The sequence below is a fragment of the Maylandia zebra genome, linkage group LG3 (genome assembly GCF_041146795.1).
Source record: "Maylandia zebra isolate NMK-2024a linkage group LG3, Mzebra_GT3a, whole genome shotgun sequence".
In the NCBI taxonomy this organism is placed as follows: domain Eukaryota; kingdom Metazoa; phylum Chordata; class Actinopteri; order Cichliformes; family Cichlidae; genus Maylandia; species Maylandia zebra.
This window is the reverse complement of record NC_135169.1, coordinates 22,991,387-23,005,227: the sequence shown is the minus strand read 5'-3', so window position 1 is coordinate 23,005,227 and position 13,841 is coordinate 22,991,387. Positions and strand designations below refer to the sequence as shown.

The window sequence follows — 13,841 nt, the reverse complement described above, 5'->3', positions numbered from 1 at the left end:
GCTAATATGACAATGACCAAAATACTCAATGCTTCAACAAACCAACATCATGGTGGTTATGTGCATCTTTCATATACAGTCTGTGCAATTCTGAAACAACAACACGGTGCTGCATGTCTCTTGCTTTCTAAATCTCACACATAGGCCAATATTTTATACAAGACAGTAAAACAGATTAACATGTATGCGTTGCTGCCCACTGCTTTATTATCATTATTACAGAAATCTGCGCTGTGCTGACATCACTGTGTATTACGCATGTGTGATGTGTAAGGTAACTGAAGAGAGACAAAAAGTATGAGAAGATAAACAGAAACACTGGAAGAACAGATTTGTTCTCATCCACATCCAACTGAGAGGCAACCAAAACCTTCCCACAATCCTCTGCTTTGGCCAAGGGTTGGTTGCTATGGTGACATCGAACCTCACAGCCTCAACAGTCCAGGAATATTTTTCAAGAAGACGTCTTTGTTTCACTTATTTATTTTTTACATTTTGCAATTTACTTCCCGTTCGTTCCGTCTTCACATTTACTCCCCTGTCAGTTTGAATCGCTGTGAATCAGTTTTTTAACTACCCATCTCTGAATCTCTCCATCTTAACCCCCTAACACCTACTCTTTAAACTAAACTGTAGTGTGTTTTCCTTCCTCTGCTCCTCTTTCTCTCTCTGACACACAAACAGAAATGCAGCAGGCAGACAAACATGCTGTCTGTCTCCAAATCCTATTTCACAGTTTGTCTATGAAACGGGCTGTTTAATTTCCCTCCTCTCAGCAGAATGTGGCATGGAGCATTACAATGAATGGATGTGCTGCTCATTATCTCTCTCTCAAACACACACACACACACACACACACACACACACAAAAATGGAAAAATACTCACACAGGCGCACATTCACGGATGAGTAAATGCAAACACGTGCATGCATGGATGTGTCTGGATGCAACACGCTAACATATACCTACAGAGGGCTCGCTCTCCCTCTCTGTTTGGTCTGAACCAGTGGTGTCGCCAGAAACATTTCCAGAGTCCAGATGGGGCCACTGAAAATGTGAAGTCGGTTCACCACAAACCAAAAGACATAAACTTTAGGCGTAGTTAAAAAGAAACATCCGCACACACCTGTTTCTCTCCGCTGGGCCTTTTGTGTGACAGCAGCAGTTCCACGGCACCCACCACCTCCTTCCTGATGGCGTACAGCAGGGCGTCGCCCGTGTGGATGCCGTGGTCGAGCAGGAGCTCCATGATCTCCAGGTTCTCGTTCTCGATGGCAATGAGGAGAGCACTGCGGCCCAGCGGGTCCAGACAGTTCACATCCATGTTGTAGTACACCTCTGCTTCGCGAAGGGCATGTTTCACTCCCGCATAGTCACCTACAGGAAGAGGATAGTTGAAGTGTGCAGGTGGCTAACCATGCTTCATCAAAAATTTCACTTTCTCACCCAAATTATTCTTTATGTGTCTACTGATGTGAAAGTCTGTAAAATACAAATCTGTCAGGGAGCTAATGCCAATACAGATATGTGTATGATATATATGCTTATTCATTTATACTTAAATATATATATTTATACACACAAACTCCTCGAAGAAGGGCCCACGCAGGTTTGTGATGAAATAAATGCCATCAAACTACATTTAAAATGCGGATATGAATAAAATATGTATAACAAAATAATTAAAAAAAAAAAGCAGGGTAAGGTATCCTGAGAAAGGGCTAGTTACTGTGCAACTTACTATTGTTGTTTGTTGAAAAGCACTGTACATGTGTGTATGACTAGTATCTAATGTATAATGATCTTTTTAAAAGCAGGGGTGTCAAACATAAGGCCTGGGAGCCAGAATTGGCCTTGCAAAGACACTTTGGAAAATGTGAAGGAGTGTAAAGATTTTCAACTTTTAACTGTGTTTTCAGGAGTTGAAGAACAAAACAAAAACAAAAATCATTATAAATACAGAATAGTCTGGATGATGGAGCTACATGAACTACTGTAATATTACACATTTATTATGCATCCTGTACTTTTTGTTACATTAAGACATCTCAGGGATTAAATATTTAGCTAAATATCTTTACGCTAGAAAATGGAGTTTCATTTGGCCCACGATGTAAACTTATTTAAGGTTGTCTTCATTTTTGTGTTTGAAATATGTTGATGAACTTGATTTAAACTTAATGCTACGTTGCTGTATAAGCTGCATGCAAGACTCTTGTGAAAACCTTTCCTGTGTTTCTTACAACTGGTTGCAGGAAAGTGACATATTTAGAAAGCATAGTCAGGTCGGCAAGTGTTTGGAAAATGACACTTTTTGCTCTGCATGAGCATCACCCAGTGCTGTGTTTACTTCCTTAAGGTGCTCTGCTAGGCCTCTACTCCAGCTGCTTTCAGTTGGTACTTTTCTGTGGGTCTCTCTGCCTTCAGATTTGACTTTAGAGTAAAATGCTCTGTAAGGTTGTGATCAGGTGACTGAACTCGTTTCTTTGCTTTGAGAAACTCTTGGGTTGCTTTTGCAGTAGACTTCACGCTATGAAGCTGTGTCCGATTAGTCAATGAATTTCAGGTTGCAGCATCTTGTTCAAGGACGTTTGCTGCAGCACACGTTGCAGAGACACCTGTGTACTGACACACTGACTGAGCAGCTGCTCAGCTATCAGAAAGTATACAGGGAGTGCAGAATTATTAGGCAAGTTGTATTTTTGAGGAATAATTTTATTATTGAACAACAACCATGTTCTCAATGAACCCAAAAAACTCATTAATATCAAAGCTGAATGTTTGTGGAAGTAGTTTTTAGTTTGTTTTTAGTTTTAGCTATTTTAGGGGGATATCTGTGTGTGCAGGTGACTATTACTGTGCATAATTATTAGGCAACTTAACAAAAAACAAATATATACCCATTTCAATTATTTATTTTTACCAGTGAAACCAATATAACATCTCCACATTCACAAATATACATTTCTGACATTCAAAAACAAAACAAAAACAAATCAGCGACCAATATAGCCACCTTTCTTTGCAAGGACACTCAAAAGCCTGCCATCCATGGATTCTGTCAGTGTTTTGATCTGTTCACCATCAACATTGCGTGCAGCAGCAACCACAGCCTCCCAGACACTGTTCAGAGAGGTGTACTGTTTTCCCTCCTTGTAAATCTCACATTTGATGATGGACCACAGGTTCTCAATGGGGTTCAGATCAGGTGAACAAGGTGGCCATGTCATTAGTTTTTCTTCTTTTATACCCTTTCTTGCCAGCCACGCTGTGGAGTACTTGGACGCGTGTGATGGAGCATTGTCCTGCATGAAAATCATGTTTTTCTTGAAGGATGCAGACTTCTTCCTGTACCACTGCTTGAAGAAGGTGTCTTCCAGAAACTGGCAGTAGGACTGGGAGTTGAGCTTGACTCCATCCTCAACCCGAAAAGGCCCCACAAGCTCATCTTTGATGATACCAGCCCAAACCAGTACTCCACCTCCACCTTGCTGGCGTCTGAGTCGGACTGGAGCTCTCTGCCCTTTACCAATCCAGCCACGGGCCCATCCATCTGGCCCATCAAGACTCACTCTCATTTCATCAGTCCATAAAACCTTAGAAAAACCAGTCTTGAGATATTTCTTGGCCCAGTCTGGACGTTTCAGCTTGTGTGTCTTGTTCAGTGGTGGTCGTCTTTCAGCCTTTCTTACCTTGGCCATGTCTCTGAGTATTGCACACCTTGTGCTTTTGGGCACTCCAGTGATGTTGCAGCTCTGAAATATGGCCAAACTGGTGGCAAGTGGCATCTTGGCAGCTGCACGCTTGACTTTTCTCAGTTCATGGGCAGTTATTTTGCGCCTTGGTTTTTCCACACGCTTCTTGCGACCCTGTTGACTATTTTGAATGAAACGCTTGATTGTTCGATGATCACGCTTCAGAAGCTTTGCAATTTTGAGACTGCTGCATCCCTCTGCAAGACATCTCACTATTTTTGACTTTTCTGAGCCCGTCAAGTCCTTCTTTTGACCCATTTTGCCAAAGGAAAGGACGTTGCCTAATAATTATGCACACCTGATATAGGGTGTTGATGTCATTAGACCACACCCCTTCTCATTACAGAGATGCACATCACCTAATATGCTTAATTGGTAGTAGGCTTTTGAGCCTATACAGCTTGGAGTAAGACAACATGCATGAAGAGGATGATGTGGACAAAATACTCATTTGCCTAATAATTCTGCACTCCCTGTAAACTCAGCATCATTTAACGGGTGAGTGGATCAGTAGAATGCATTTATGGAGGCAACTATGCGGCTAAAAAAAAGAAGATGGCTGTGCAAGGCTGTGTGTGCATTTACCTTTCTCTACAGCTGTGAGGTAGGCCCGCTCCTCAGCAGACAGCTCCACCTCAGCACGGACAATCTGAAGTGGGATGCGGTCGCGGTACGGCGAATATGTCGCCTAAACCACAAAAACAGAGGACGCCAACATGAGGCAAACTGCATGTAAGTAGCGACATGAACAAAAAACAAAAAAACATATGAGCCAGCTATGTTATTGAACTAATGCACGTGCAAAATAAATTTTCACCAAAGTTGCACCCGTGTAGTGGTGGGTACACAGTTGTTTTGCCAAAATACAGCCATCATGGCCATACATTTAGTTTTTTAATAATTTATTTAAAACTGTTCTTTTTCCCAGAGTGGTCTAACTGTACAGCTTTAATGACTTTACACAAAAACAAGACCTGGGTGTACAACTTATAACTTATTTTGAATTTAGAGTCAACAGTATACATACAGGCTCAAATATATACATACCATTATATACCATTTATATCTGGCACAACTTGCATAATTTTGGCTGGATATTTTACAGCTCTCGGTGGTCAAATGTAAGCCTTGGTGGAGTTTGAAGCATAGTTAATTCGTTTTTAACAGGGTTGAAATCGAACCTTAATATTAGCCTGCTTTATCCACTCTAAACCCACTTCAGGTGTGTGAGGTGAACTTGAAGAATTAGGAGATAGCACTCCTCCTCCATCATTTTATCCACTTTACTACCAGTGGCAAAAAACAGCCCCAGAGCATGACGCTACAATCACCATGCTCGCCAGCTGATGTAGTGGTCTTAGGTCTGAAAGCCTAATTATTACTTCTCCAAACAAACCTCTTGTCTTTGTTGCCAAATAGCTCAATCAGCTGACCATAAACCTTTCCTGCAGATGGCATTTGGCTTGACTATGTGGGCAGCTGCAAATTTCAGTCGAGCCTTGAGCAAAGGATTTAAAGCTGGCTTCACTGTGGACAGTAACCCTGGTGTTCCAGCAGTTTCCAGTTCATGCCAGGCTTAAGCTCTGGTATTTCCTGGGTTGATTCTTAGCATCCTAGCCAATTTGCTCTCAACTGAGAGTGACAGTTTGGGTCTAAGCAAAGTGGTGAAACATCCAAATTGCTTGTTTCATGCAACTGTTTGAACTGATGATCTTGGAATCAGCAGTCGTTTTAAGCTCTTAGTTTTTTGGACATTCCCAGTGTTCTGATGTTTACTCAATCCAATGACCACTGTCAAACAAACATTTTATATGTGTAACGAGCAACTACCAGCTGTAGTCAAATGTATACTTTCCACCCTCTGTTGACAAAAACAGCATTTATAAAAATTTCAAATGTGTGTAAAAATTTGTGTTTTTTTTAATGTCACTAAAGATGTTTGCTGTACAATTATTATTATTATTATTATTATTATTATTATTATTATTATTATTATTATTATTATTCAGAATAGTTCACAGAAATCAGTAAAGGCATCAAACTAATACGAAATTCATTCTTACGATGAGCAGATTTAAAATGACAACAATTTTAACTTTATTGTTAATTAATTGATTTTTTTGTTTATGTTATTCGGAAACTATACGAAAAACATTAACATTGAAATTTGTGTTGATAATGTATATCTAGAAAGGGTTAATACCATAAAATTTCTTGGTGTAATCATTAATCAGGCCTGTTGGAAATCACACATCACTTATGTGAGGGGAAAGTTAGCTCGGGGAATTGCTGTCGTGGGGAAAGCAAAACAATTTCTGGATAGGAAAACATTGTATGTGTTATATTGTGCTTTACTATTACCATACGTGAGTTATTGTGTAGAGGTTTGGGGAAATACATATAAAAGTAATATTCAGACTATAATCATAATGCAGAAAAGGGCTATTAGACTAATAAATCAGGAGGGGTATAGGGCTCACACAAACACACTTTTTATTAAGACGGTGAAGTTTAAAACAGTGCAAATAATATATAAGGCAAGGAAAGGGATGTTACAAATCCAAATAAGTAAATGGTTCTTAGAAAGAGAAGGGAGGTATAATTGTAGAGGGAAGTGGAAATTAAAATTGCAAAGAGTAAGAACAACATTGAAAAGGATGTCTATTTCAATAGCGGGAGTTAAATTCTGGAATGAGTTACAAGAAGAAATAAAGGTTAGTAGTGATACTAACCAGTTTAAAATAAAACTCAAAAAATAAATTTTAAATAAGTATAAGAATGAAGAAAAGGCAATTAATGAAATGAAATGAAAGCAATATTAGGAAATCTTCTGTCTCTCTTGGCCACTTAAAGGGATCAGAAGCAGTTCTCATGATGACTGGAAAATGAAACTACTACCATTGGATAGTTTTTTTTTTTAATACTTCAGTGTATTTTAATGTGTTTTTCTTAGGGCAATGTGCTAAAAATTATTTCTGTCTTTAAGATACAGTTCATCTACCATCATCAATCAACAAGATGCAAGCACACTGAAACTCTCCAAGTGAAGCCTTTTCACTCAGGTATCTTCTCCACACACCACTGTAAACCCAGCAGAGTGATGGAGAGGCTGAAACACCAACGTGTCTGCTTTGTGCAATTCAGAACTTCTAACTTTGTGGAGATGAACAAGTTCCAATTACGAGAATGAGGTTAATTTTACAAATCAGCACATCTTGTAAGTTGGTTTCAGGATCAAGAACGAGACTGTTTGACTCACCTTTTTGTAGTACAACTGCGTCATGGGATTCATCTGGCCAGTCTGGAAAAAGGAAGAGAGAGCTGTGTTACTACCACGAGTGGAGCAAAAACAGTGTGAGGTGAAAGACAGGCGTGTGGACGGCTGCACAGGTTTGGTCCAGTTATCATTACGGTCAACAGCTGAAGCCACAAGAGCGGTTGCGAAAGAAAACTCACAGAGGTTAATCGAATAACGTGCAACCCCGAGCTCAGGATTGCGGACACCTGAAGTCTGCTTAAAACCAGACTCGTCAGTTCATGGACATTTTCCACTTGAGGACTTTTGCTTCTGGCCACGGAGAGAGCTTAAGCATTATCGAGGAAGAGCTTTTACTACTGCTGCAATCGTAGCACACAATGCTCCATGAGTCATGTTGTTCACACTGACACAGCACATATGCTTTTTATGACGATCATTTTATTTCTGTGCCATTTTCACTCAATGGTGTTATCATTAAAGGAGAACCATCACCTCATAACTTCAGGTTTTATGTAAAAATATTCAGGCTTTATATTTTCTGCAGGGAAGTAATCTCGTGAACAGCTGTTTCTAAATCTCAGGTACAATCCACACAAGAAACGCTAAAGATAATTCTGCCACTCCACCAACAAAAAACTGAAAAAGGATTTACTCCATGCTCATTTACTCAATACACGTTTCAGATCATCAAACAAATTTAGCATAAGACAAAGATAACCGAGAAAAAAACTGCATTTTTTAAATGCCCCCGCCATTTCAGGCTGGGAAAAGTTTGCAAACCGTTACCGTCTAATTTCTAAATAAAGAATGTCAAAATGCTGCAATCAATAAGTAAGTCTGCACCAATGAGTGCAACTCACCTCTGACACGACTCTTTGCAATAAGGGACTCGACCCACTCAAGTGCAGACATTTTTACATAAAAAGCAAGCATGCCAAATGCCGATGTAAGTTTATTATTATTTGTATGGGAATTTTTTGAATTTCTGTTTTAAATCTATGAGGTTTGCAGCACTACACTGAATTTGCACTTCTGTGTATTTAGATGGACAGACAGCGAATTTTGTCTATTTATAACCGTTGACTGCTTTATTCTCACAGACTTAATATAATTGCCAGGTTGACCCCATTCGAATCGTAACATAACAGCATGCGGACTAGTCTCTCTTTACCACTATCTTGTTGCGCTAAAGCTACTTTGAAGAAGGCAAAAGTGTGACTGGTTGCAGACCTGGTTCCGGTCTTAGAAGGAGCCACTTCAAAAGGAAATGAGATCACAAATTCACTGCACACAGTTACAGCAATAACTGTGCTCTTTCTTTGGTCTCCAACCACAAAATGCTATAATTGTAGCATTGAGCAGGTTCACTCTCAGTGACATCATGTGGAGCAAAGAGTAGAAAAAAAGAGCCTGAGAGCTTTTCGCTCATAGGGACTCCTTCCATATACAAATACAATATGAAGATTCATTGTAGTAACAACACATGTATGACAGAAAATAAGGAAAAACATAACAGGTAACCAACACCGATGTCTTTACAGAAACCATTAAGTAATTCTACTGGATTTACAGTCACTGTGGAAGACTTTAAAAGCAGCAATGAAGACCTAATATCTTCAAATCTACTTATGGCTTCAGCTAATTCTACCTGATACTTAAAGAGAAGCTGACACAATGAGCGACTGATGAACGAGTGGACAGCTGGAGCAGTGCAGAGTAGCGAATCCACATACATTCAGCACAATACACAGCATGCAGGATAAGCCTCCAGTATTAGTGTCTCCAGACTCATTAATACATGTAATCCCCATGAACCACTGACTCCTAGAGAATGTTTAGAAGCTCTTCATATTTGCACATCTGTGCGTGTGATTGTGTATGTTACAAATCACATAGACACTGCACAGTAATTACCCCACAGTTGTTTACTTTAACAGTAAGCATTGAGGATGTTTTCCTACACTGTGTGACATCCGCCTTTAGGTCAGGAGATGCACACACCTACAGTACAGCCAGGGCTAATCTAAAGAAGGGCATCAAAAAAGCCAAACACCATTACAAAAAGAAGGTAGAAGAACACTTCTCCAACTCCAACCCCCGACGCATGTGGCAAGGACTCCAGACCATTACAGACTACAGGACCACCAAACCCTCCCCCGCATCCTCTGATGTCTCCTTCCTCAACGAGCTCAAAAACTTTTATGCTCGTTTTGAGCGAGGGAACCCCACAACCACAACCAAAGCAGACGTGACGCCAGACCACCAACCTCTGACTCTCTCCCCCACCGATGTAGGAGCGGTGCTGAGCAGGATCAATGTCCACAAGGCTGCAGGTCCTGATGGCATCCCCGGGCGTGTTCTCAGAGTGTGTTCTGGGGAGCTTGCAGGAGTGCTCACAGACATATTCAATCTGTCCTTGGCCCACACTGTGGTACCGGCCTGCTTCAAATCCACCTCCATCGTCCCGATACCCAAAAACTCCAACCCATCTTGCCTCAATGACTACCACCCAGTAGCACTCACCCCCATCATGACTAAGTGCTTAGAGCAGCTGGTCCTAGCACACTTCAAATCCTGTCTCCCCCCCACCCTGGACCCCCACCAATTCGCATACCGCCAGAACAGGAGCACAGAGGATGCAGTCTCCATCGCACTGCACTCTGTCCTCTCACACCTGGACAACAACAACACCTACGCCAGAATGCTGTTTATAGACTTCAGTTCAGCATTCAATACAATCTACCCCTCACAACTCATCAGGAAACTGACAGACCTGGGCATCAGTTCCCTCATCTGCAAATGGTTACTGGACTTCCTGACCAACCGCCCCCAACATGTCCGGCTGGATAACCGCTGCTCATCTACCATCACAATGAACACCGGTGGACCACAAGGCTGTGTGATGAGCCCTTTCCTCTACTCCCTCTTCACCCACGACTGCAGACCTGCTGATGGTTCCAACACCATCATTAAGTTTGCAGATGACACCACGGTGATTGGCCTCATCAGTGACAACGATGAGGCCGCCTACAGGGAGGAGGTGGATCGTCTGGCTGAGTGATGCGACAGAAACAACCTGCTGCTTAACACCGAGAAGACCAAGGAGCTCATCGTGGACTACAGGAGGAATGCTGACCCACATCCACCCATCCACATTAAGGGGACGGCTGTGGAGCGTGTGAGCAGCTTCAAGTTCCTGGGAGTCCACATCTCCGAGGATCTCACCTGGACGACCAACTGCTCCAAGCTGGTCAAGAAGGCTCACCAGCGCCTCTTCTTCTTGAGGACTCTGAGGAAGAACCACCTGTCCTCAGACATCCTGGTGAACTTCTATCGTTGCACCATCGAGAGCATCCTGACCAACTGTATAACAATCTGGTACGGGAACTGCTCTGCCTCGGACCGGAAGGCGTTGCAGAGGGTCGTGAAAACTGCCCAGCGCATCGCCGGAGCACCACTTCCTGCCATGAAAGACATCTACAGGAAGCGGTGTCTGAAAAGGGCTGGGAAAATCATCAAAGACCCCAGTCACCCATCACATGGACTCTTCACCCTCCTGCCCTCTGGGAGGCACTACAGGAGCCTCCGGATTAAGACCACCAGGTACCGGAACAGCTTCTTCCCCACAGCTGTCAGACTCCTGAACTCTGCCTCCTGACATCTGACCCACGTTAACACATGGACTGAACACACACACACACCCACAATGGACAACCGTACCCTCAAACACACAATAATAACATGGACTGAACCACCACTCACAACCACTAGCACTTTATATAGCCTCTGTAGAAATTATATCTCACTTATCTTAACTGCACTACTGTATAGCTCTGTGTAAATAATCATTCTGTACATTCGATAATTTTTAACCCTACAACTGTTTACAACTTGCATAGTTCCCATTTCTGTATAGCTGTATATCTCAGATTTCTGTAAAGTTATTTATTTCATATTCTGTATAGTTTTTCATATTTATATCCTGTTCATAGCCTGTACATAGCTTGTACTCACTACAGCCTGTACATACTTATAGTTATAGAATATTCACAACATACTTCATACCGTGTACATTATAACATACCATAATAGATCCATTTCTGTAATATACTCACATATCTATATTATTGCTTATTCGTTGCCCTGTACCTGTGCATGTGCAATGACAATAAAGTTGAATTCGATTCTATTCTATTCTATTAATAATCCAGCGGTAGGAAGCCATCAGAATGAGAGGGGGGAAAATGCAGATAACAATCTTCACGTGTCTTTGAGTAAGAAAGAGCAAATTAATGAAGCTGCTGGTTTGAATACTGATGTAAGCAAAGTAGTTAAGATCTTACTCGCTAATTACTGCTGTGGTGCTTCTGTGTGAAAGAAAAAAACACAACTCTTTAGTCAAAAAAGAGCAGTTCTGTAAGTCAGGAGAGACAACAGAATGAAAACGGTGGAAATCAGCACTGTGTTACATCTGAATATCATTAGTCACACAAGTTAAACACAGAGGCCAGGGGCAAACTGCAGTCAGCACAGGTGCTCATTTCCAGCTGTTCTCTCAACGGTATAAACACCCGAGGAGGTAAAAATAAAGCACAGACTGCAGAGTTATGCAGAGCTGACTGCAGTAAACAGGGAAGGCTTTTGAGAGCTGGTTCTTAAAGCTCTGATGCCAACAAACTTAATAAGGAACCTTTAATCACCCTTTGCTCGCCCTCGTTTTTAACTGACGGTTGCTCTTTAGAAAAGCTGCTATTGTAAGTGGTGGATCAGATCAGCTGTGGCAAACCCAGATCACATTAGTTCAACACTTTAATCTGTGGATGTTCAGTTAGACATGTTTGTGTGGGGCTGGAACTTATCCCAACAGTTAGTCCAACCAGGACAAGTAAACAAATGGTCACATCCATGCCTACACCTAATATAGAATCGACAATTAACCTAACAGACAATCAACATTTAAAATGGCCTGCATCATGTAAGACTAATGTTAGGTGTCTGCTTAGGATAATTCGAAGCTTATTAAGTTACTGATGGCCTAGAGACCAGTTAGCAACCCCTTGAAACATTTGGTCACTAAGGCACAACTAGTCCTAAGTGGTTGGCGACTGCAGTCAGGTTGCTGCCAAGTGAAAACCGGTTCACAAAGAACTGCAGCAAAAAAACATTTGTGATTACTTTGGTTGTTACCACAATCCCCTGCTTACCCACAGTTTGCATGGAAGATACCAACTTGTCTCCAATCACTTGCCAACCAACCATTAAGAAGTCCTAAAAATTGGAAAAATCTAAACCAGAAACGGGAAATCTTTGCCTTCAAAGTAAAAGTTGTGGCACATCATGAAACCACCATTTTTCAAAGGGTGCGACTCTTACTTTTAAGGCAAATGGTTATACTTTCTGGTTTGTGTCACACTTTTCACAATTTCCCTTCCATAGCAACTTCCACAAGACTTCTATACAAAATATATGCGACTTCAATTTTTTTTCTTCCCACTCTCACCAAGTGCTTGGTCATTTAGGAATTTGCATAGTTTGGTTTTTCTGAATTGCTGAAGGGCTTTTAACTTATAATATTTTATACATTTTATATTGTAACTGGCTTAGACATAATTGTTGAGTCTTTAAAAACAACTAAAAATAAAAAATGCTGATGATGAGCTTAATTGTCACATTAAGATAAGAAGAACACTAGTAAGCAACGGAGTTCTTCAAGTTCTAAAGGCTTTAAATGTAGACTCCAGTGATGCTCCAGTCTGTGACCAGCACACAGACTTATGGACATAATCTTGCAGATGATGACAGATATGCTAATGTCACAGATGTGGGTTAGGACTCAGTCTGACACTGTAAAATGAACCTATTATTGCTGCACCGATATAAATCTGCATTTCAACAAGGCTGTAATTGGTTTGGCGACGCAGCAGAGAGGGAAGAAGATGCTGATGGAGCACAGAGAGATATTTTTAGAGGCTCTGCCATTTGAACACGAAGAATGGAAAAAAAAAAGCACTGGGCTTTATTTGGTGAGGGGTATGAGCAGACCTGGTTTTACAACAGTGACTGAGGAGAAAAAAGAAGAAGTGCCTGCTGGTCACAAATAATAATATAGTTCTTGTACTTTGTTCAGGTGTAGCTAATTTCACAGTTCATTATCTTCGGTGTGTAAACATTAAATGGCACATCTCAGAAGACAATAAAGAGTCAGAACTTGATTGCTGGAGAAAACGGCAACAACAACTCAGTCTGCCATCAGTCTGAGAATGAATGGGGTCAAGTTGGCAATGTGTTTGTGATAATTCAGTGATTAACTGTGATAAATCAGCAATAATCACCAATCTGTTGCCACCTGCTGTGATCTACATACACATAAATTTACATTATTTACATATCCAGCAAGAACATCACAGATTTGAAAGAGAAACTCTTTCAATTCTTCCATAAACAGTGATGTAGTTGCTGCAGGACAGCAATTTAATCATAATTTAACATTCGGTTTGGCTGTGAAAAAAAAAAAAAAATCAGTCTGTGCAGAATGAAGTTTCCGTTCAGGACAAACATGCAACATGATCTAGAAACAAACTAGAGATAGAAATTACAGAACTGATTGAACTACAGTAAACTGAACTTAAACCACCATCTCACACATGCACCTCGATAAACACACTACAACACTTTTTTCACATTTGAATCAGTAGTAGAGTACCTTCTAGGTAAAAGTACCGACAGAAACAGTTCCAACATAGAAGAAGTGGTTGAAAGCTGAACAATACAAAATAAAGCCCAATAAATTCAGGACTTTAAGACCAATACTGATATTTGGTGATTT

The 13,841-nt window shown here is 40.9% G+C and overlaps 1 protein-coding gene across 1 annotated transcript in view; it reads right to left on the bottom strand.

Moving 5' to 3' along the window:
* The window catches only part of trpc5a (transient receptor potential cation channel, subfamily C, member 5a), a 198,825-nt gene that overhangs the window by 101,315 nt on the left and 83,669 nt on the right, over nt 1-13,841 (bottom strand). Inside the window, exons 2-4 of the mRNA XM_004570111.3 lie at nt 7,016-7,057; nt 4,342-4,444; nt 1,128-1,378 (exon numbers count right to left, since the gene is read on the bottom strand). Of these exons, the coding sequence (XP_004570168.3) occupies nt 1,128-1,378; nt 4,342-4,444; nt 7,016-7,048 (387 nt within the window). The 5' untranslated portion in view covers nt 7,049-7,057. The remainder of the gene's footprint in view (nt 1-1,127; nt 1,379-4,341; nt 4,445-7,015; nt 7,058-13,841) is intronic.